The sequence below is a fragment of the Mixophyes fleayi genome, chromosome 12 (assembly GCF_038048845.1).
Source record: "Mixophyes fleayi isolate aMixFle1 chromosome 12, aMixFle1.hap1, whole genome shotgun sequence".
In the NCBI taxonomy this organism is placed as follows: Eukaryota; Metazoa; Chordata; class Amphibia; order Anura; family Limnodynastidae; genus Mixophyes; species Mixophyes fleayi.
The window spans coordinates 11357874-11384060 of record NC_134413.1 but is presented as its reverse complement, the minus strand read 5'-3'; the positions used below and the strand labels follow the sequence as shown (position 1 = coordinate 11384060).

The 26187-nt window shown below is 35.4% G+C and overlaps 1 protein-coding gene across 2 annotated transcripts in view; it reads left to right on the top strand.

The window, feature by feature from the left end:
• Positions 1-25632, top strand: part of LRFN5 (leucine rich repeat and fibronectin type III domain containing 5) — a 175425-nt gene extending 149793 nt beyond the window's left edge. For both annotated transcript variants that reach the window (XM_075193440.1, XM_075193438.1), the window contains exons 3-4: positions 12896-14303; positions 24184-25632. In XM_075193440.1, coding sequence (XP_075049541.1) covers positions 12916-14303; positions 24184-25120 — 2325 coding nt within the window. In that variant the 5' untranslated portion in view covers positions 12896-12915 and the 3' untranslated portion in view covers positions 25121-25632. The remainder of the gene's footprint in view (positions 1-12895; positions 14304-24183) is intronic.
• Positions 25633-26187: the final 555 nt, after the last annotated feature.

Below are 26187 nucleotides of genomic sequence, written 5' to 3'. Positions count from 1 at the left end.
GAGGCTCAGGTGTATATACTTAGACTGGGCCAAGTATTAAAAAGTACATTAAACTGTAAGAAACGGGTGATGAATAAAATGTCCTCAGTCTGGTAGTACCCAGTTTTGTAACATCCTCTCTCCCAGCCATGGACATTGCCTGGTGTTTTGCTGCCTGGTTCTATACATCTCTTTTCACTAAAATCTAAATAAACACTCTGTTTTCCAGTGTAATTGTAGGCATTTCTTAAAGATAATTGAATGACTTGCAGTGTAATTGCAGGCGTCTTTTAAAAGATAAATGGATACCTTGTTGCACTTGTTGTTTGATTGTATTTATCTTTTAAAAACAAGTAACTGTTTTGCAGCATTATTGATCTGTGTTGCTGGTTGTTTATTGCGCTCATCAATAGTGGAACTAAAAGAGGCGAAGGTTCAGGTTTTGAACACACGCTGACAATGGAAATCCAGTATAGGCTGAGGCCATTGTACTTTCCAATATGGTCATTTAAAAAAAAAGAACAATTGTCAAATTATTTTTTAAGATGCTTATCTGGGCTTTCTGGGTTTTCAAATAAATATATATATATATATATATATATATATATATATATATATATACAAGTTAACCCGTGCATGATACTCATGCATTCCAGTCAAATCAAGCTACTTAAGGTCTTAAAAAGGTTCTTGTCATGCATTTGGGCCTAGCCCAGGCCTCCTCAGGGGAAGAGCGTTACTTCCCGACGCAAGCGGCCTTTTTAATGTGTGTTCATGAGGTAAAATTACCTCACGAAAATGAGTTTGACCCCTCAACTCGTAAATTTAGCCTTTACTAACCCTCCCACGGGGGAAGGGGGGATGATGGAAGTTAACTGACTTGACTATTCTAATTTTTTTGTTAAATAATGTCAGTATACCAAATCTAAGGTCAATTGGATGAGCCCTTTCTGAAAAAATAGTTTTTTACACACACACACACACACACACACACACACACACACACACACACACTAACGCACGCCTCTACACATGTGTGTTCATGAGGTAAAATTACCTCACGAAAATGAGTTTGAGCCCTACCAAATTTCAACACTTTTTGAATTTTTTCCCCCACACACACTAAGAATTTAGTAGGTCAGTGTATAACTCTGCCCAGCAGGTGGCGCTGCAACTTGTTTTTTTTTTTTTCACGCACACACAGACAGACGCCACTAAGCATTTATATATATATATATATATATATACAAATATATAAACACAATGCGTTTCGCAGAGGTGTAAGTTCAATCTTATGTTTGTCTTTAAGCGGAATACCACACAGCACTGTATGTCTAGATCTGCATTTTGTATTATGATGAATTTACAGTCTATAAATAGTGCTGGGGTGTCAATTCATTCTGCCCTGTGATGTGGTCAGGTGGTTTTCCGTATGTAATAATTAATGCCATATTTCACCAAAGAAACATACAAAATTCCATACAGAAATGTGGCATGAGGCAAATATTCTGCGGAACAGTTGTGAAAATTTTGTTAATTTCTAACCCCATCCAATTTTGTGTCCTTCCACAAAGCCTATATGTTGCCTTACAAGAGCTCAGAGATCGACACATAATTTTGCTAAAGATAAAAAAAAAAAGAAATTTTCAGTTTTTGGGAAGGGCTGTTATTTTTTGCAAGGTACCAATGGCAAATGAGTAAAATTATGGGATGTTTGACACAAATTAAGCTTTGATACCAAACAGACCATTTTGCAGAGATAAGACGTTCCGAGCAGTGCGATTTCCAAGTTCCGCATTGATTTGTCATTCCACAGAATTCCATTCTGTACTGTATTTGTAGATTTCGATTTCACAGAATTTATAGTCTATGAGCACAGCTGGTATGACTATTCATTCTGCTGTGACTGGAGTAGGATTAGGAGAGGGCTGATAAATTTTAGCCTGAGGGTAAGACTCGACTCAGCAGCCTATTAGGGACATTTTAAAGGAAACAAAAAGCAGATGGCCCAGTGACCCAGCCCAAGTTTGCCCCTGAGGGGCAGATATTCCCCTGGCCCAAAGCCCAGCCTGTCCCTGAGTAAGACTTGGAGCACTTAAGGCTAAATTCTGTTTTCAAACACGTTGGCGCCAAATGTAGAATGAGGGGAATAAATTGTGAAACAGTTTTGAAAATGTTGCCTATTTTTAGTAGTTTCCCATTATAGAATGTACTGATTAGCAACTTTTCAAAGAGAAGGAGCATCTGTTCATCTAATATATCTTTATAATAGTACCTTGCAAAATGGTAAAAGAAGGAAGTGAATGTGTGTGTGTGTACATAACAGTGTAAATTAACTAAATTACTCAACAGCTTGTTTCAACTTAAATCCAGTATACACAGCAAAATAATCATTAGCACATTTGTGGTGACTTATACAGACTTGACAATTTCCTGCATTGTTAATTACAATAATCTAATATGAATAGACTTATTTCCCAAGGTGTCAATATTTAGGTTTGTCTACTACCCAAACTCAGTGGAATCATAACCATATTCACCCTGTGCATTACAGCACATTCTAGTGAATTATGTTTTAATTGTAACATTGTATTGTAAAATGTCTCTGACAGTAACAATTACTTTTTAAACATGCTATTCATCATATATATGCCTAATGTGGTTCATGGAAGAGACTGGGCCACCAAAAGCTTCCTCACACCTGCGTGTGGACATGTTCTACCCCAACCCTCCCAAGGCCCCCCTTCCCCTCTACAGAATTGGGAAAAGTCTGTGCTGCATGTGCAAGCTAGGACGTGTGTTACCACCGATAGGCTGAGATGCGGCTGTGAATGGGCAGATGTGGCTACAACTCCCTTCAACCCCACCATCATAGCCATCCCTGTGCCGAGAGATTTTGGTCTTTACTGGATCTTGGCTCTTTGTGCTGTTGTGGATACAGTGGACTGTGGGTTAAATTATTACAGCAACTGGGGACTAGGTTTTGGGTGTTCATTTCTGTAAGCATTATTAGTAAACTGATGATAGCAGGAATGTCTAGTTGCATACTGGTGACACTTTTTTATTTTTAAAGCTTTTGTTTGTGCAACCAATTCATAACAGGTAAGAGGAAGGAGATGAAAGTAATTTGTTGTATCTGGTCATTAAGCTGATACTTACACCACAGCTTTTGCAGTGCTTAAAGAGGTTTGTTTGCTCCCAAATTCCACTCTTTCTTAAGAGGAACAAAGACCTTCTATACATTAACAACAACAACAACAATAATAATAATTTGACTAGTCTTAATAGAATTAGTTACTTTGATCCCACCTAGTAACATTAAAAGCCATTGACTCCACAACAGAACACACACAAATCTGCTACTTTGTTATTACTCAGGACACATTTTTAATAATCAGCTTGAATTAAAAATTCAGAGAGAAATGCTAACAGACTGAAAATGAGACTTCTGTATGAATATATTGTTGCCATGGAGAGAAGTTTTAGCATAGCCAAGGACTGAAAATGAAGTCTGGAAACTGTTGTTAATAAGAAAAGCATAAAGGTTGTGTTTATTCTCTTTGTCACCAATGTGCCCCTGGATCTATTATTTTGATGTGATTGCAAGGGGCTAAACAGGATTTAAGCACTCAATCTAGCGCTCCTCTATCACACAGGTTAAAGGTGTGAGGGTTTCCCAATCCCAGTCCTCAGGGCTCCCCAACAGTGCAGGTTTTCCATATCTCCTTGCTGGAGCACAGGTGTATTCATTACTGACTGATACATTGTAACAGATCCACAGGTGGTCCTAATTATGTCACATGTGATCCAGAAAACCTGCACTGTTGGGGAGCCCTGAGGACTGGGTTTGGGAAACCCTGGGTTAAAGATTTAGCTGAATAACACTCCAAAGCACATCTCACATCCATGCAACCTAATCGCCACCACCACCTATTGTATTAGGGCAATAGAATAAAAACTCTGCTACACAAACTTACCCGCTGACACACACTATGCACCTTGTTAGCAAAACACATTAACAATTACATACCAGCATCCAATGATTTAACACATTTAAGTACTCAAAAAGTTAGCATCTTCATGGGAGTACTTCTCTTCATGAAAGGCTTATGGATTCCTTAAAATATTATTAAGCACAAACTTATTACATTTTAGATTTAATATAAAAAGATACATGACTTTGTATATAATAAAAACATAATAAAATGACATACTATTGAATGCAAAATAATAATATATAAAATTACAGAAATATAACACTTACATAGTTCATGTAGTCTGTATGCCTGGCATAAATCAGAATGAAGTGGACAGTCCTTAATTCTATTGATTCCCCATACTTGCAGTTTTCAATGACCTCCTGGGGTTTTATAAACATGTTCCACTAGAAGGTCCCTCAGAAGGACAATGTATATGCTTATATATGGAGGAGATCCCCCCCTGAGTGGGAATAATAGTCTGTTTAGAGGTAGTGCAAAATTCTTATGCCTAACATAGCTTTTCTCTGACACCTCATATTGAATTCTCCATTCAATAAGATATCTTATTGCACATTTGTGTATGAAATATGATATTATATATTATCATTTTGACATTATTTTGTCTCATTTTCTGAGGGTACATTATTCGTAATTAACATAATTATACATTTTTATAATACAGTTATAATCAGTTCAAATTGACACAAAGAAAAATATACAATATGAAGAAGTGTGTTTTGAAGTTTATATTTTCTATAGAAATGCATAGGCAATTGTCGTTTGAAGTTTTCTGGAGCCTCTTTGTCTAACCAGCATATGGATTTCATTGAATCAGATTATTTTGGTAATTAACAAATTTACCACCTTCAGATGCCCATATTCTCTGATTTTACAAAATAACTTTGAACTAGACGGTTATCAGATTGGATTTTGTGTCTTGGGAGACAGCTTACTCAGGTGTGAAAACCATTTCTTTCCAAAGGACATCTGCCCGGCAGGGTGTCTGTTGTAAGGAAGAAGGTCAGTTATATCAAATTAACTTCTTTCTTACAGACCATAGTAAGCTCAGAAATTACACACGATTAATACTTCAGATATTTTAATCCCTAACTATGACAATTCATATTTTATTTAACTCTGTCACTAAAGTTGTACTGACAAGAAAAGAGACTTGTATTGACTGTATGTTTGGAAGATAAATGTAATTAATTTAAGTATTTTCCTCAATCAACTCCTTGTTGAAAAGCAGATTGTCTCTTATATGATATCACTAAGTGTGATATATAGTATAGACTTAATTGCAATTTTTTTTTTTTTTTACTTAAATCTTATTTTTATATGATCTGGGTGGAAAATAATATTTAATTTTTAATTTACCTTCACAGGACAAGATACATTTTTTTAGTTTACATTACATTGCACAAGACAAATAACATTATACCTGAAACCACTCCTGAAAGACGTAAAGACATAAAGTGTCAATAAACCAAATAAGGTATACTGAAGCTTTTACAATGAGGCAGTGAAATAGTTGGGAGAGGTGCTACAGAAAACAAATGAAAGTATCAATCTAGAGGGATCTCAAATGCTTATTAGGGTTCTCATAGATCCAGGGCCTGTCCACTTGTAGTATTACTGAGAGGTTTTTTTGTGGAAAGTGAAATCAAGGACTAGCCCTATGAGTGCTTTCATTTGGGACCAAACGTGGTTGTCCACTGCGCGTGTCCAACAAATATGATGAGTTAATTAATTCACTAGGCATGTGTGGAATGTAACGACACTAAGTAAACTTGATTTTATAGTTTTCCCACCACTTTATGGGCTGTCTAAATCTAATCTCAGCACAGGACAGAATTCCCTGGGGGATTTGGCCCAAACAATGTGTGCACCCTCCTAGGGCAAAATCAAATAAAAATTATTTTTGAACGCGTTAAATTATTAAATATATATCTAAAGAAAAAAAGGAAAACTGTGTCTGAAGTATACGCAAAGATAAAATGTATCAGCAGTTAATACACTTATAAGTAAAACAATAACATTTGGACCTAATACTCTGCAAAGCCAGTATATAAAACATAAAGTTTGGAGCTACATATAATTAAACTTTACTGATATTATTTGTAAACAGAGTTTACTGTGGAAGTGCCAAAGAAATATAAAAATATTTCAGGTCTTTCATTAATGCATTTCCAGTCCCAGTGGGTATATATATCATCAACGTATCTTACAAGCTCCTCCTTGCTAATATTTGTTGCTCTCATCTTTACTGACAGCTACTTACTAGAGTATTTCAAACAATCTAAGAAACTGATTGGATGGTTTGCATCACAGGGATTGCATCATCAGACGGACACAAGCATCTGCATCTATGCAGAACACCTGCAGTATGTATGTTTTCTAACTATGTTTACGCGCTTTGCAAAGCTTTGCAATGGACACATCCAAACATAATGGTGGATTACAGATACCTTCACCAGCCTATATATGACTATCCATGTAGCAAATTAAAGCAAAAGGTATATAGCATGGCAAGGAGGAAGATATTTTAGCATCTTCACATAGAGAAATCCACAAGACAGGTCAGAAGGAAATGGTGTTGTAGGGTGTGGTGGTAGGCACGCATCATATGCAAGATTAGGCGTAAAACAACAAGAGAGGTCCAAGCTTCAGTAGCTACTGTGATCATTTCTGGTCCTCAGTTATGTTTTAATATTTTATCTGGAACACATGATTGGTTACTGTGTAATGTTATTTGATAAATAACATATATATTATATATATATATATATATATATATATATATATACACACATATATATATAAATATATATATATATATATACACATATATATATATAAATATATATATATATATATATATATATATATACACAATATATATATATATATATATATATATATATATGTATATATATATATATACCTTTGCCCCCACCTACCTTTCCCCCCACCCCTCTGGGGGTCTCCCTGTCATCCACGCCCTCCCTCTTGGGCTCCGGCGCCTGCTGGTCTTCCCTCCCCCCTCTCTCTAGCTGTGCTTTGAGCTTACTGAGTTACTGTGCTTATTGTTTACTGTACCATGCTGTCCCACCTTGCATTGTACTTGTTTGTCCCTGTACGGCACTACGGACACTGAGTGGCGCCTTATAAATAAAAATTAATAATAATAACAATAATACATATATATATACCGTATATAGTGTATAAGCCAAGTTTTTCAGCAAATTTTTTATGCTGAAAAAGCCTCCCCTCGGCTTATACTCCAGTCAATAAGTTTCCCCAGTTTTCTATGGTCCTCGGCTTATTTTCGGGTCGGCTTATACTCGAGTATATACGGTTATATATATATATATATATATATATATATATATATATATATATATATATTGTTTTCCTTGCACGTGATTTATTAATACATTTTTAACTTGTCCATTACTGTACAGATATTTTCATACACGCAGCAATCAATAGATGACAATTTATTTGCGGTTAATGAAAAGGTGAATATAAGACAAATGCCCAAATTATTTACCTACTTATTGCACTTATACAACATATACAGGAATAATATGCGCATATATTATGTTATACAGAATAGTTGGCAGTACAGGCAGCTGAACAAGAGGATGAGGCAAAGAAAAGATTCCAGCCCAAGAATAGGAATAAGCCGGGAGGAGAAGGCTCAGCTGGAAGAGGAGACCAGTAGGAGCATTAGGCAGGCACAAGAGCAGCAGTGGCTCCAAGCTGGTAGGTGAATATTCTATATAACCTATAGCGTATATCATAACAATAATTTTGCATGTTGCATTATGGCACTATATGCATTTGCTGAAAAAAATGTTGCACAATCTATATCTATGTATGTGCAACTTCAGATACTATATTATTGTGAATTTTAATTTTTCTCCAACATAAGCACCAAATTACTTGGCACCTGTTGCTGCCTTTACTTCCAAGTGTAAATGACCAAAAAACAGTTTACTGAACCATTTTAAAAAAAATTCATTATGCAAGATATTATACTGGACATGCTTAATACAAATACATATCACACAAATATAATTACAGATTTTGTGAAAATGCAATGTTATTCTTAGGACCAGTGCTCTGGAACATGTACAGTTTGTGCCTTTATAAAAATAATATTATTAAGCAATGCTGAAAGACTGAATTTCAATGTATATGATGCAAAAAATAGAACCATTTTGGCCAATTTGCTAATTTTATATTCTAAAATACAGACAATTTTAAAACAGTGCTCAAGGAAGTTTAAACATAGCCTCATGCCATCTAAGGAAAATAAATGAAATATGTTAATACTGTACATGGCATTCATTGTTACCCTAAATATTTGCTATCTTCTTATACATAGGTCCTGGATACGGCAGTGATGACATTTCGAAGCCAACAAAGAGTCCATACAGCATGAAACACATGCTCTTGAAGACGTGTGACATGCTCTTGAATATGAACAGAACATGCAAACTTTTTCCTGGCTTTCCATTTTATTTTTTATTTTGTTTGTTCTGGTCACATTTTTCTATTATTTTAATTTTATGATTGTCATTATTACTGTTCCTTATATTTTTTTGTTAATAAAAGTTGTTACTTTATTCAAAATCTGATTGCATTTTTAAACACTCACACACACACACACACACACACACACATATATATATATATATATATATATATATATATATATATATACACAAGTTAACCCGTGCATGATACTCATGCATTCTAGTCAAATCAAGCTACGTAAGGTGTTAAAAAGGTTCTTGTCATGCATTTGGGCCATAGTCCAGGCCTCAACCACCAACCACTCCCCACTGTCACCCCCGGCAACCACCAACCACTCCCAACTGTCACTTCTCCTTCAAGAAATATATATATTTTTTTAAAATCTTTATAAACACTTTTAACAATTAACAAATTAAATTAACAAATTAAAAACATCTTAGTATACAAAATTTTAGCCCTTTCTGAATTGTTTTTTCCACACACACTAAGAATTTAGTAGGTCAGTGTATAACTCCGCCCAGCAGGTGGCGCTGCGGTTTGGTTTTATTTTTTCCACACACACAGACAGACAGACTAACACACGCCACTAGACATTTATATTATAGATAGATATATATATATACATACATAATGAGCTAACAATATAATAGTACATATCTGCATAATAAAAATAATAGATATGGAATTGTCTAATATAGAATAATGGAGGTACAGTTTGGGCTATTTAGTGACCAATACAGCAACCTTATTTCTTTCCATTTAATTGAATTAGTTTACATGTTAATCATTAGCTAGGACATGGGAAAATAGTTTCAACAGAAAATCTAGGCAAGAATATTTGTGGTTGTATAGTATGTTTATATCACATACTATGCTTGTTTTGTTTTGTTTTTTAACATTTAAATCATGAACTAATGCAGACTGTACAACTCTAATCTCATATTAAATTGATAATCAATTGCCTATTTCTATTTCGTATTAAATGGCTTATTCTACACAGTTATATGTTTTTAAATAGAAAACACTGTCAGATCCAGTAGCTATGGAAAATGCATCATTCACATACATTCAGGTAAAGAAAAAAAAACCATATTGTAATATCATAATACATTGTACTATAGATGCTGGTGTATGGATTCATCCAGTGGAAAAAAAAGTGCCTGTCTCCCTTTTGTACACTCTTTGAATATTTTAGATAGTAACGATCTAGTTCTACCACCAGTTACAGTAGACTCTTGTTAATCTTTATTACTAAATATTTTTAGTATGAGCAGGTTTTAACACATTGATATGATATGAAGTGGGCTTTGGAAGAGAACAGTGAGAATTTAAATTATATTTGCAAACAAAGTAATATTTTTATAAATGCTTGGTAAATTAAAAATGTGTTTTTTTTAAACTTGTGTCTTTCCTTATCCTCTAAGTAAGCCTTGAATTAAAGCTAAATATATTTAGTCACCATGTCCCTCTATCCTCAATTATACAACATGAAATTTATTAAGGTGGCACTTCATCTCCAAATCTCCATCTGTTTGTTAACATTTGAGGTAGGTGAATGGGACAAAATATGGCATATCTGAATGGGGTACACTGCGCCCAAAAGTCAGGCTATACAGTTTAACACAGCAGCAGAAAAGAACAAGGTATCCCCTCCTTGTTACAATACAGACAAAATTAACAGACTTTGTTCATATTAAACTAGATGAAAATAAAGCTACACTAAATGAGACAGTCTTCTAAAGCTTATGTATATTAGCAATATCAGACTGCGGAGGAACCAAGGATTATTTACAGATTTTGTTTTGAATGTTACTTATGACCAACCTAATAATGCTGTTGAACAAATCAAACAACAGATCTATAAATCATTAGCATAATTGTTATTGTTGAAAGCACTGTAGAAGACTGTCTCAATCAGTGTAGCTTTATTTGGATCTAGTTTAATACGAGTGCAGTTAGTTTGTAGTTTTTGCCAAAATATGTTATAGTATTTTTACTAAATATGTATATTGGATTTCTTAGAAATAATATAAACAATTATTTAATCATATATTCAGAACTAGTTTAATAAATGTATGGTATTGTTACATAAAATTTATAGATGCTCATGTACAAAACTTATATGGAGTTAGCACATACTTAGTAATAGGATTATGTAATAACCCTTGAATTATGATCATGAATTTTTTTGATGTGAAGTTTTAACCTCATTAGATTGGAAAACCTATTCACTAAAGGTTAATAATCATAAGATAATTTTAAATTAATTTATGGTTCCAAGTTATTTTATTTAAAAAGCAATTTGATTTATTGAGAAAACAGAAAAAAATGAACAGTCAGAAAAAACAATGTATCAAACAGTAGCCAAAAATGTCAAATAGTTTATAGGAAAAATATAAATATATGTGATATTAAAAAACAAATTAATTAAATAATAAAATAGCAATAAATGACTACATTTTTTGCTGCTTTGTATGTAAAATATTGGTGGCAGTAATAAAAATAAATTGTAATTCAGAAATATATTATATACTTAAAGCATTAAATTCAACTGAGAAAATACTATGATGTTATAGTAGAAAAGTATTCCTGATTCAATTTCATGCTATGCACATGTATCATTAGATTAGGACACCATAATTTCCTGTTAAAGAATCATGGTATTCTAAAACCCAACTCTGATAATTTCCCCAAGCAAAAATAAAACATATAACATATTTAGGTGATTAAAAATGAGAAAATACAACATCTTCAATTTATTTTTTCACATAGTTCAAATTAATAAAGCATAATGTAGCACACTTTTCAGTAGTAATAATCTAAAAAAAATTAAATATATCGCATATGGCAAAAAAACAGGAAGTTCTGCAAAATTAAAATATTAAATTAAAAGATAAAACAAATACTCTGATTTTATGAGGAAAAACAAGAATTTCTTTTATATTAAACCTAGCAAATCAATTATTCGGTGAGCTAAGCATATTTTATTTAGTAGCAGTCAAAAGGCATAATAAATAAAACCTGGCTTTGACACAGTAATAGCATTGTTTGGCAAAATGTTTTAATATTTTTTGAAGAATGTAAATTTTGCATCAATGTCCATAAAGTGCTCTGTGCCTCTTTCACAAAGCCAATCATAATTACTATAAACAACATTTATTCTCATTTTGGTTTTATTTTGAATTGCTACCTGTTAAAAATATATCAAAATTCTATAGAAAATAAAATAACTTTACTTTAAGTACTGATAGTGGATGCCTCAGAATATAATTGTACCTTATTAAAAATAATGATTTAAATGAATTGAACCAGTTCCCTGCCTGCCACACATTCAGACTTCACTCATGGTAATTTCTATCTACATGTCTACCTAACAATTTGTCCATATGCGTTGCTGCATTACGACACAGCTCAATGAAACATTGTTATGTATAGAAAAGACTGTCAAATTGTTTTTAATGCACATGCTATTAAAAAAAAGAAGAGGTTACAAAATTCATCAATTTAGTCAAACTCTTGTACAAAACTTTACTACCATAAGAATGAACAATTGAAAATACTGGCTTGGTTCATTACTAATCTATTAATTTCAATCTTTATATTTATAAACATACTTTACTTTCACTTTAAGATTTTTGAAGTCCACATAATTATCTTAATGGAGAAATACCATTACCAGGACTATCATCATCATCATCATCATATGATGATGATAAAATACCATTACCAGGACTATGAGCTATAAGTAGCAATAATATGGCTTTAAGTGATTGATGATGTAACAAAAATGAATTAGTGTTAACATTAAAATGTTTTGTTTAATGTCTCTGTTTTCATTTACTTCTTAAAGGTTTTTTCCCCCACATCATATTGAATGTTATAGGAGATTGCCAAAACTCATTAAAATTTTACCTAACCAATCACAAACCAACATTTTTGAAACATAAAAAAGTCAGTTGGATCTTGCTTTTTGTAGCATTTTAGAATAAATAGTGCTTTATATTTTCTTCTTTATATTGCAAAAAAGGTTCAAATCGAAAAAATTCTATGTCAAATATTTTGTTTCCATAAATGCCTTCATGTAATTAGTGTGACCCAATTTTTTTCCAAAAACTTAACTGACTTGTTTTCCAAATATACCAAGTATTTGTACTTTACTCAGGCTATGAAGAATTTAGACAACCTTTAAACAAATGTATAAATGTAATGTTTCACATTTGTTAACCAGTGGAGTCCCTGATTAGTCCAAGGTCTCCTCTGTTTCGAGCACTATAAAGCTAAATTAAATACTATGAACTTTTGAACTGTGAATTGTTTTGCACATTAAGTAAAACCTAATATGTGGACCAATGTAAAAGGCACTAAAGGTATATCTTTCTGCTTTATTTTAGGCTTTTTAACCTGATCTACAATGGAAAAACTGTTCGGTTATCTGTTGTTCATTGGCATGGCGGTGAGAGCTGAGATCTGTCCTAAGCGCTGTGCCTGTCAAAATTTATCTCCAAATCTTGCAACCTTGTGTGACAAGAAAGGGTTGCTCTTCATCCCACCAAACATAAACCGAAAGACTGTAGAACTACGCCTAGCTGATAATTTTGTTACGAATATAAAAAGGAAGGATTTTGCTAATATGACAAGTCTAGTGGACCTGACACTGTCACGGAATACAATAAGTTACATTACACCTCACGCATTTGCCGACTTGCGCAATTTAAGAGCATTACATTTGAACAGCAATCGATTGACTAAAGTCACTAATGATATATTTAGTGGACTTTTGAATCTCCACCATTTGATACTCAACAACAACCAACTGACATTAATTTCATCTACAGCCTTTGATGATGTTTTAGCTCTTGAGGAGCTTGATCTGTCTTATAATAACCTTGAAACCATACCTTGGGAGGCGGTGGAAAAGATGGTCAGCTTGCATACGCTTAGTCTAGATCACAATATGATTGAACATATCCCAAAGGGGACTTTTTCCCACTTGCACAAACTAAATAGATTAGATGTGACATCAAACAAACTACAAAAATTGCCACCAGATCCTCTCTTTCAGCGAGCTCAGGTGCTAGCAACCTCAGGGATAATAAACCCTTCTACATTTGCATTGAGTTTTGGTGGAAATCCATTGCATTGCAATTGTGAATTATTATGGCTGAGGCGCCTTATAAGAGAGGATGACTTGGAGACGTGCGCTTCACCTCCCCTTCTATCGGGACGTTACTTCTGGTCCATCACAGAAGAAGACTTCTTATGCGAGCCTCCGCTGATCACTAGATACACACCAGATGTTGAAGTTTTAGAAGGACAGAGAGCCATTTTAAAATGCAAAGCCCTCGGAGACCCTGAGCCAGCAGTTCACTGGATATCCCCAGAAGGCAAGTTAATATCTAATGGAACGCGGATTCTGGTCTACGACAATGGAACGCTGGACATTCTTATCACGACAGTAAAAGATGGTGGTCCTTTTGCATGTATTGCTTCTAACCCTGCAGGAGAAACAACAAAAACAATCAATCTTCACATAATAAAACTTCCTCACCTAGTAAACAGCACAAACCATATTCATGAGACAGACCCGGGATCATCAGACATCTCAACGTCCACTAAATCTGGTTCAAATGCTAGTAGCAGCAATGGTGATACAAAAATAAGCCAAGATAAGAAGGTAGTAGTGGCAGAAGCAACATCATCGACTGTACTTATTAAATTCAATTTTCAAAGAAATATACCTGGAATACGGATGTTTCAAATCCAGTATAATGGCACATATGATGATTCTTTAGTTTACAGGTAAGATTTACTTTTTCTACAGTTACTGTTCTTTTGTTTGTGACACAGTTAACATCATTAGAACATTTCCATGATCAACCAACCAGTGAAGACTCATTTACGTATCGTCAGTTATCATAAAATGTATTTACAGAAACACTACACAGTAAATTGGTGTAAATGTATTGTTAAGCTGAAGTTTTATTTAAAGTTAAAATATATGTCCACTTTTGATGCATTTTTGTGGTTCATTTTACTAGAGTCTGATGGCCTTATTCTATATTATCTTTATCAAACGCGTGTCAATGTGTACCCTGCTTATTATCAGATTACTAAAATGTTCACAGCAGCAGGAGATGGCTGCATAGATCTTAAGGAAAGTAGTGACCTATCCACTTTTAGGCTAGTGCAGTGGTTCCCAAACTGTGCGCCTAGGCTCCTTGAGGTGCGATCTCACAGGGGTGCCTTGGCCAGGGCCGGTGGTAAGCGAGGCGGGGGACTACTTGGTAATTATTTTGGCTTAGGGGTGCCTTGCAAAAATTATGGAAACCCTAAGGGTGCCTTGAACTGAAAAAGTTTGGGATCTACTGGGTTAGTAAAACCAGGGCTGCATGTTTCAGGGCCATTATCACAACATGTGGAGAGCTATGGAGGCCAGCAGGAAACCACTGACTAAGAGATATAGAAGTAGCAATGTCCCCATCAACACAGAGTAGTAATATGAGGCTCCTGTCAAACTGATGTGGAAAACTTATGTTAAACATACCTCTGGATACATCAATTTTATTTTCATTAGAACTAGATGTAATAGACCCAAGATGCCTTACCCTTCTTAACTTTCATTTTAGTTAGCATCACTGTAGAATAGCATATGTAATGATAACTGAATAAAATATAGTGAAACAGCCATCTTTCTCTTTATAGGTATAGCCCTATGCAGACATATATACATGCCAGCCAAAACTGCCGTGGCATCAGCTGTCGATTTTTGAAATGTCTACATATACAGCTTTGTAGATACATATATTTACTTGCCCATTAAAAAGGCTAGGGGGTAGATGTATCAAGCTGGGAGTTTCCAGCGGGTTTGAAAAAGTGGAGATGTTGTCTATAGCAACCAATCAGATTCTAATTATTTATTTAGTATATTCCATAAAATGATAGTTAGAATCCAATTGGTTGCTATATGCAACATCTCCACTTTTGAAACCAGACGGAAACTCATAGCTTGATACATTTACCCTCAAGAGTCATATTTTGTAATAATAAAAAAGGCTGTTTTTCAATAGATTTATAAATTTGAAAATAAGGTAAGGTTCAATTTACTTCAAGTACACATTCAACAAGATCGTTATACACTCATCTGCCAGCCAAACACATATATTAGCTGTCCACTATTTACAAGGTGCTTCTGCCTATAGGATACTCCTAGCTCTAATTAATGAGAGTACCAACATATGGTCAAATATAGAGGCTTAAATTGCATCCAAAACTTCCCTGCACCCATTAGCCAGTCAACAAAAATAGCTAATTTCAAACCTTCCTCTGTTATTCGTATTATACTTCATACTTAAAGTCCCCTTATTTTCTTCAGCAAATTATTTTAAACCATTGATCCAATAGTTATGCAAGAACAACATAGATTAGGGTTACCAACCTTTCAGGATTATAGAGTCAGGATTATGTCGGGTGTGGCTGAATATCACTGTGTGTAAACGTCTCAATAATATAAAAATCTCTCAAAATCCTGCCCAAATCCTACAAATGAAGAAAGGGAAGATAATGGATTGTTTTCTCTACCTTATATTCTAGCAATATAAGAAGTAAAATGTACAGTTGAGTTTCTTTGGAGAGATATCAGAACACAGCCAGATGAGGTTGGGACATGTGAACTAAAGGTGTTAAGGTGCCCGCACACTCACCATATTTGCTGGCTAATAAGGGCATTTTAGGAATAATTGGCAACAGATTTCCGACCTCAACAGGAACTTGGACAATAATCACATCTGACAGTGTTCTATGACTTCTACAATCCAGCCATTTAGCCTAAACATCAAGGCAGATCATTGAAATTAGCACGCCAAAACCTATATGTAAATATTGGTCATATCTGACAGAAGACTGGCAATTGGGTGGTCGGACCACATCTAGGCATTGACCCATGTGCGGATACCTTTATATGCAGAGATTTGTAATAAGGAAAGTCTAATTCCATCCAGTCAAGTGTTGTTTAGAAATTGTAAACACATTAGACAAATGTTGGTCACCAAGCCTTTTGAGATGAGTTCCAACAATTATTGTTTTACAAACTATTGTGTATAGTTATTACTAGCTATATTTTAACTATAATATTTGTACTTCAATTCAGTTGTCACTTCACCTAACAATTATTTATTTACTGTATGCATTCAATTAAGTATTTAAATAGAATTGCATAATTAAATTAAAAACAAAACAGTTGCAATAGAGTAGATTGACACCGATTTTATGAGTCATGAACGAAAAAGTTTTCGGCCGCTTTTACTAGAATTCTGGGCCTATTTAAAAAAGCAGCTTATGCCGAACTAGAATTGGGCACAGAAAATTGTAATGGTTGGAGAGGTGGCGAACTTCATTGCCATCAACATTCAACAAGGATCACATTGCGTACAGTGTAATTAAGTAAGCGCCTGTACATAGAATTAAGTGTGATTCATGTTTCATCCTTTATTAAATGAGCATTATAACATATTAAGAAAAAATTAAATGTACGTACGGTACAGCCATTTTAGTAAAAATTTGGAATTTCTATTCAAATACTTTTACCCAACACAAACCTTCTTGTTTAAATATGTGTATGTGTTATTTGCATCTTCTACTTTGAAAATTATGCTCAATTCTTCGTCACTGTGTGTCTTCTTTGGAGACCATATATAGTTTCCCTTTGGTGAAATATGGACTGTCAAAATTAATATCCTGTGTTTGCCCCTTCAAACATGTTCATTACAGCAGCATGGCCCTTGGGGTTTGTGACGATGAGAGGGTGAAGAAATTGCGTAATACAGATCTCAGATCACAGGATAAAGGATTTTTCCAGTTCTTACAGCAAAAAATATGTTTTCATATACAGTACACTGAAAAATAAATTTGAATGAAATAAATATCAGTTGATACATATTGGTTGGTTATTTTTCTAAAAAAAATATTAGAGTTTCATAATAATGATGTTAAAAATGATTTATTTTTAGACAATACCAGGTACAGTCAAGAGAAATTATGAGTGGTTCCCTTTCCACGCTCCTAGTGAGATAAAAATATTGAAAAAGTGAATCTAGATATAGTCTAATTGATACACCTGCCTCTGCCTCTACTCCCTTGTCTGTGGAGGCTTTCACAAGGCTGACAGCATCACCTTGGGTCACCCTTTTCTGGATGGGTAGCAGAAAAGAGCCGAGCAGTTGTTATGGAGCCTGCAAAGCTATTAGCAAACACAAGCTACAGTGTGATAAATAACACATATTACATACATTGCAAGTAGAGCTTTTTATAGGGCATGGCCTTTTTTTATTCTTGGCCATAAACCAACATTTAATAGAAAGCAATATTTAACAGAAAGCTGTTTACAAACAATGGAACAGTAGCAAGCCTTTCTGACTCACAACGGGCACCAGCTCCACAGTACATGTGATCATATGCAGATGACTCTAGAACAATTACCAGGCAGTTCCCAGCCACAAAGGTTGGCTCACAAAAATCAAACTTGTCAAAGCTGTCACTGGTGTGGACAAACAGGTCCAACTTTTGCTTTGCATATTCAATCACATCTGGGTGAACTCCATGGTTAACGCCAAACGGTCTGATTCTGAGAGAAGGGGTATACTTCTGATATGAAACAGAACCATGTCTTCTAATTGCCTTTTGGGCATTTTTGGAAATTTGTATCTGGGCTATCAACCCTTCCAGATTCCCTGTAAATCGCCAGGTCCTAATGTAATGCTATATGACTGCTGACATACAGAAAGACATTGCATACAGTCTGAATAGATAGTGGATAAAGGATCCCGAAAAAAGATCAATATAGACAATGAAGAAGCAGAATTTCAGTTTTATGCAATTTGTTATCCTGTATTGTAGAGGATAGTAATAGACCATCAGAGGAATCCATAGCCTGAGCAAACTTAATGGAACCTTTCACATTGACTTACTTCGCCACTAGTGAATGGCATTTGCTATCCTGGGGCGTGGTGTTTAATGGGAACACTGGTCTCCACCACGGAACACCACAAGAAAGTGGTGGACCTCATGGAGGAAACCTACTGGTCACAGCTCCCAGGTTTATCTTGAAGGTCAGATTTAAAATCAGAACCCATTCCAAGGTCAGGGCGAGCAGCACAGATGCAAAATAGAAGAACACGACAGAGGTTCAAGGTCACGAGCAAAAATAATGTTGTCAAACAAGTCAGGTCAGGTCAATGTCAATAGTAGAATGTTCAGGAGCTCAAAGAACTAAGAAATACAGAACTTATCAGGCAGCAGGAATACAGGGTAAGCAGAAGCTTCTTAGGTGAGGGACACACTCTTGATGTGGAGTTTGCATGTTCTCCCCAGGTTTGCTTGGAATTGGAGACTTCTGTTTTCTTCCATAGCTCCCAGATTTAGAAGACATACTGCTAAGTTAATTGACATCTGACTAAATATTGGTGTATGTGGAAGGGCCATTAAGTTGTTCGATCCCATGGTGCAGTGTGTCTCAATTAAAGGGAAGTCATTCTGGCACTAGGCCCAAAATAATATAATGAAAAGTGACATGAGAAAAGAAAACTCAGTGTGAATACAACATAATTCAGGGTAAAAACATGAAAAGCATTCCCTTATGATATGCAAGGTGGCGGCTATCTCTCCATGCACGTGCTGTCTACCAGGATCTAAAATGATAGAGAAAAGAGGCGAACAGTGGTGTAACAAAACATGGCGAACTGTAAACGTAATATTGGGTGGCTGTGTAGCAGATGTCAAATAAATTTAAGGCTTATCTGTGTTACTCTTGAGTCATCAATGTTCCTCCATCATAGTACCGTATTTTTCGCTCCATAAGACGCACCTGACTATAAGATGCACCTAGTTTTAGAGAAGGAAAACATACACTGGCCCCTTCACTCACACAAAATACACTGGCCCCTTCACTCATACTCACCAACACACACACACACACACTATATTAACACACTGATCCCCACTCTTAGACACACATGCTATGTTAGCACACTGGCACACACACACTATAGCCTCCAGCGCACACACACACTATAGCCTCCAGCGCACACACACAGTATAGCCTCCAGCACACACACAAACAGTATAGTCTCCAGCACACACACAAACAGTATAGTCTCCAGCACACACACAGTATAGTCTCCAGCACACACACAGTATAGCCTCCAGCACACACACAGTATAGCCTCCAGCACACACACAGTATAGTCTCCAGCACACACACAGTATAGTCTCCAGCACACACACAGTATAGTCTCCAGCACACACACAGTATAGCCTCCAGCACACACACACAAACACTATAGCCTTATCTTATTCCCTCAGGTGTCTTCAGCGCTGCGGATCCTCCTGAAGGAAGGAAGAAAATAAAACTTACATGTCCAGCGTGGAGAAGCGGGTCCCGGCCAGGCTGCAGATCCTCCTGAGCGTCCGTCCCCCTGCCTATCTGTGAGGACCTAGCTATCACATGGGACGTCCCATGTGATAGCTAGGTCCTCACAGATAGGCACACACTTTTTCCCCCACTTTTTTGGGGGGAAAAAGTGCGTCTTATGGAGCGAAAAATACGGTAGATGTTTTGTCCCTTGTGATGGTCTTAGTGGGAATGAAAAGGAGGAAACATTGGAGGCTTCAAGAGTAATAAACATAAGCCATATATTAATTTCATATCAGATATACAGCTACCCAATATTACATTTATAGTACTAATATACTACACCATAAGGCACCTCCAATGGGACAGTGCCCAATATACCTGAACTAGCTAATTACCCAGCTCTGTGTACTATGTTACTGTTGTATTAAGGATATTTATTATTATTATTATTATTATTATTATTATTATTATTACCATTAATTACACATAGGTTAAGGATTGTGTAATCTGTTTACATTGTGGATCATGGAAATATTTTCTAATGAAGGGGTTAAGGGGTCTATTTATCAATAGGGAAATGTCTTAAATCTTGGAGTTTTTGCCAGATTTAGGACTTTTCCCTATATAAAGAAGTCTTTCCTCTGGATCAATGTTTCCCAACTCCAGTCCTTAGGGTCCTCTAACAGTGCAGATTTTCCAGATCACAAGTGAAATAATTATACCACCTGTGGATCTTTCAAAATGTGTCAGTTAGTAATGAATACACCTGTGCTCCAGCAAGGAGATATGGAAAACCTGCACTGTTAGGGAGCCCTGAGGACTGGAGTTGGGAAACACTGCTCTGAATGATAGCTTTCATCAACACAGGGAAGTCTGTTTATCATGTACATTGGCGGTAAAAGTATCGTCACTGTACTCTTATGGCAATCGTCATCTTAGGACGGCGATAGCCGAGAGTTACCACCTTTTCCTTTTTTTTAATAAAGTTATTTTCTTTTCTATTTTTTTTTTTTTAACTTTATTATTTTTTTTCTTCATTCTGGAACTGGAAGCCCAAATTTGAGCTTCCAGAACCAGTTTGCATGCGTACTAGGAAATTTTTCATATCACCTAACATTGATAAATAGACCCTTAAATGACAGTGGTGATAAGTGCCATTTATTACACCCCCTTTTTTCTTCTGGATTCAAATTATCCCTAATGTTTCCAAATATGTTTTAAAAAAAAGTATATACAATTTACTGACGTGCTATTAAATTCTATAGCGCTTCATCCATAAGAAATATGCTTGTTAATCTGTATCCTTAAATGTAGGTCAGAAGTGAATTTATTTCTAAATGCTGAAAGCTGCTTTGACATATTCACTGACTGTACATTTCCCAGATGCTCACTGGCACTATCTAGAAGTAAAAAATGTATTTTAAATGTGAAAAAATCCATAATACTCAAATGCATTTCCATACTTGACCCAATGTAAGTTTGAGAGACAGATTGCATTGTCAGAAACTTCCTGCACATTATAGAAGCAATGAACTCAATTTTGGAGTTACGCTCTTAATGTACAGTGGAAAAAAGTTTGAGTCTATTTCTGTGTACAGAGGTGTTCAGGATTTCCATAATGATTTCCTGGAAAAACAAATTTGCATACCGCAAATACCAGGCTAGAGTAATAAATACAATATAAAGGGGACTGATGACCAAATAATAGCCAACTATTTACCATCTCTTCCAACTCTCTAAAAGGGCTTTTTGACCATTGTTGACTGAGATCTATTTATAGGGTAAAAATTAGTGCAAGTTGGCATTCTATGGAATTGCAAAGCAAAAGTGGAACTTGAAGATTGTATCCCTATCACTTCACACGACTGTTAAATGGCCCCAAGATACTGGATTGTCTCCAAAGGTCACTGTGAATTAGTCTATAAGTACACTTGCTTGAATGATTGAACCCAAGTTCCTAAACTAAAACAGCAAGGTTATAGCTGGATGGCATAATTGTAATCAGGAATAAGTTGGGAATAAGTCCAGTTAGAAAAAATGATCATTACTATAATATAGTATCCTACAAAGTTTATCAAACTACATATATGGTAATACACACTTCCATATAGTGTAGAGCTGAAAATCTGCATACCCAGTATTGCAAATGATCAAATCTTCTTTTCTTTCTCTAAATTCCCGAATATTCATATTTTTTTTTTACAATTATTTTCACGGCTCTGTTGGAAGATTTTTTTGTAAATACTTATGCACATAATATATAACAAGCAGAGACAGAAAAATTCTCATTAGCTTGACAGTTTGAGACAAAAATTCAAACATGAAGTGAATGATCCAATGAAGTAGAATTGTTGGACCAGAACCATTATCTGGATCAATCTATCTATCTATCTATCTATCTATCTATCTATCTATCTATCTATCTTTATATTTGTATGTTTTCTGGGATGAGATTATTAAAATGAGCGAGGATGAAGGAGTATTAACCGAGATGTTTCCCATTTTGATGAATAGAACAAGAGTTAATCACATTAATAATTGTTCTTTCTATTCATCCTCTGACTATTAGTTAAATAGTAGCAGCTCTTTATTATTGCAGGTATAGCCTGACAATATAGGATCAAATTATTTAAAACTGGGAAGTAAACAGTTATAATTTTGCTACAGAAAGGACCTAGTGCAAAAGTATTTTCCCTCTTTTTTAATGTTTCCCAAGTGGGAGCACAGCCTTTTCATTCAATAATCAAATTAATGAATAAATAAATAAATGAAGGAATCAAATCGACTAAATAAATTCTTTATTTATCTATGCAAATACCATTGAGCAAACTCATTGACAAGGAAGAGCAATATTTGTGTCATTAAGCCCCCCCACCACCACTTATCTATTGCGGGGGCAAAAACCGAGAGGTTGCCCTGCTCTCCCGGGAGCCCAGGAGGTCTCCCAGAAATGCTGGAGTCTCCTGGACATTTCGGTAGAGTAGGCAACTATGCATCAAAGAAAAGCAGCTAAGGAATCTCTAGAGACTGAAGCGTCTTTAACATTTCTGTCTCCATTACTGAAGTCATGTTTTCTTATCTGTCCGTCTTTGATTAAATCTTGGTCTCCATGAAAAAGGCCACCTCCATAGGCATCAATACATGGACATAGGACACAATTTCTGAACTGTGTCATCATGCCACAGATGGCGAAGTTAACCACATTTTGTACTGGCTCAGAGGTGGTGTAAACCAGGCAAGGGAGAGAGAGTTGGTTGGGGGTTGGTTGGAGGTCAGCAGGTGAGGTGAGAACCTCTGACTACTGCCTACACATGAGCAAAATCAGAGCCACATTTCATGTGAATAGAGTTTTGCAGTAGAACAGAACATTGTGCAAAGGTGCTAAGCTCCAGCGATACAATGTTTGAGTGTCATATTTTCTTAGCTTTGTCATACAGTATCTGTATTTGTAAATTTGCATTTCTCAGAACTCATAGTCCAAGAATAGATCTAGGACAATAATGGCCAGTTGAGTCTGTCATATGGTGTGGTTATGGAAGGACTGGGAGCACTGAATACCAAATTTATTTGAAGAAACTTGCAACGTTTTGTGACCAAATGTGGAATGAGGCCAATATATTTTGTAAAAGTTTGGATCGTCTCTACTTCTGTCACTGTAATTTTTTGCCTGAGACAAGGTTGTAAACTTACTGTGGTTATTTTATGAGTAAAACTCCTTGATATCATTTGGAGTAATCATTCTCACCTCTTTGTCTGTTTTATCCAGTTTGTTTCTTACTGTATTTGTCCCCAATTGTAGAGCGCTACAGAATATGTTGGCGTTATATAAATAAATGATGATGATGATGATTCCACACATATGTTATTGACTGAGGTGTTTTAGTGGAATTGAATTAAAAGAAAAAAAAAACAGAAGTACGGATATGCTATATTTGTAATTCTGATTTCTGATCTCAGTTCAGTCTGTATAACTGCAGAATAGATCCTGTTGTATATGTGCTAAATGGATTTATTTACAAGTTCACTAATGTAACAGTCGCACCTTTCAAAACTAATACATCACAAATCAATTGCACTAGCAAGCAGTTTAATTAAAGTCATCAATGGAACCTACAGTAATTTTCAGGGCTTCATATTAATGTTACTTTGTAAAGTTTCTACAGCAATTCACACGAGCCAAAATTACATTTCTTTAAGGATATTTACTGTATTCGTTTATTTAATCATTTCTGCGCAATAAGCTAAAAGAAAAATATGTTTGTGTCTTTCTAGAATGATACCTCCGACAAGCAAGACATTCCGTGTTAATAACTTGGCTTCGGGTACTAAATACGACTTGTGTGTCCTGGCAATTTATGACGATGGCATCACATCCCTCACGGCTACAAGAGTTGTCGGTTGCATCCAATTTACAACCGATCAAGATTATGTCCGTTGTCATTTTATGCAGTCCCAGTTCTTGGGAGGGACCATGATAATTATAATAGGTGGAATTATTGTCGCGTCTGTCCTTGTTTTTATAATTATCTTGATGATTAGATATAGGGTTTGCAATGGCAACGGGCAGCACAAAGCAACAAAGGTCAGTAACGTGTATTCCCAAACAAATGGGTCCCAGGGTCAAGGCTGCAGTGCATCAATGCCACCATCAGCTTCCAAGCAGGTCGTTGGACACGATGAGCCTACACAATGTTGCAAGTCTACTGAAAGAGGGGCACCTTCTTCTGAGACATGCCCAAGCCAAGCCGCTGCCACTACTACCTCTGCGTTGCCTCATACGTGGACTCCAAATACTTCTGCTTCACTTAAGCAGAAAAGAAAAACTTCATCAAACCCCGCAGACTCACAAACTGAAACAGTTTTAGATATGGAATCTCAAAACACTAATAGAAATAATTCAACTGCCCTTCGGCTATCTAGTCGTCCCTCTGGATCTACAAAAGAGACACCGACATATAAAAGAGCACAATCGAGGCCAAGTAAGTTTCTTACGTTACCTGCAGAAACTTCCAGAGCAAAGCGAAGGTACTCTCTCAATGGTGAGATTATGGAGTACCATTGTTATGTAAACTCTCGGAACACAGGTGGACTGTGGTCTAAAAGAAGCATGTCTATGAATGGGATTCTGGTTCAATCAGACAATTCTGACATGGACAGTGGCAAAGCGACATTTTCAAGTTCTGAGTGGATATTAGAAAGCACTGTGTGATTAGCTCCTTTTCCTTCTAGTAAGAGAAAATACTCAACAGTTCGGAGCGCCTACTAAAAACAAAGGAAAATTAAAATGGGAATTTTTGTCTATGTTTTCTTTTCGGCTTTTACAAACAGGTTTGTGTCAAAGCCACCTGCACAGTTCTGTTTGCTTTTTAACGGTGATAAATATGAAACAAGATAAAATATCAAATTGTGACGTAAAATACACGACAAAACAGCACCAGTGCCTTCCCTTCCTATAGGACTGGCTTCCTGGTTCTGCCACAGCAGAAAAACAAGACTGAGTTCACAAAAAAAGCCTTTCATATGGGAAAAGTCCTTCAAGCTTTCAACATACTAAAAAAAGACCAATTATGGAAGAATTAGTAAAAAAAAAAATATTTTTTAAAGACCAGACTGCATTTATTTTTGAGTGACAATGGTGTTGCCTTTATTTTGAGGCAAATGCTGTACAGAACAACAACTTCTGTGTTGTTATGTTGTGTAAAATAAAATATTCAATATCTATATGGAGACATTGTGGAAATAATTATCCATTTTTTATTATTTTTTTTGATTATTTAGTTTTCTGAGGTGATTTAGAAAATTTACATTACATGTTTGATGTTGGAAGGAAAAAAAATTATACAAAGTGGTCAAACGTGGCACACTATGCACTAAGTAGACTGTGGCACGCCACATTCAAATACACATTGTATACACACTGTCAATAATATTTCGATATTTAGATATATTCTTTAAATATAATAGGTAAAAAAATTGAGTAAGTGTTCTCCTGGACAAAACCATGTTACAATGCAAGGGGTGCAAATTAGTTTTCTATTTTGCTCATAAGTTAAATACTTGTAAGACCAAAGAAATAAACAGGGTGCGTCCAATGAAGATATAAAATATTTATTGTATAATAAAAATATTTAGATAGCCGAACTTACATGTATATCATTCAAATAATGTAGCGGGTACTACCCGATAGAATAAACACATTACAAACAGATGGTTATAATGAGTATAATGAGTGTCTGGCCAGTACACAATTTTTAAAAGCATAATATATGAGCCAAG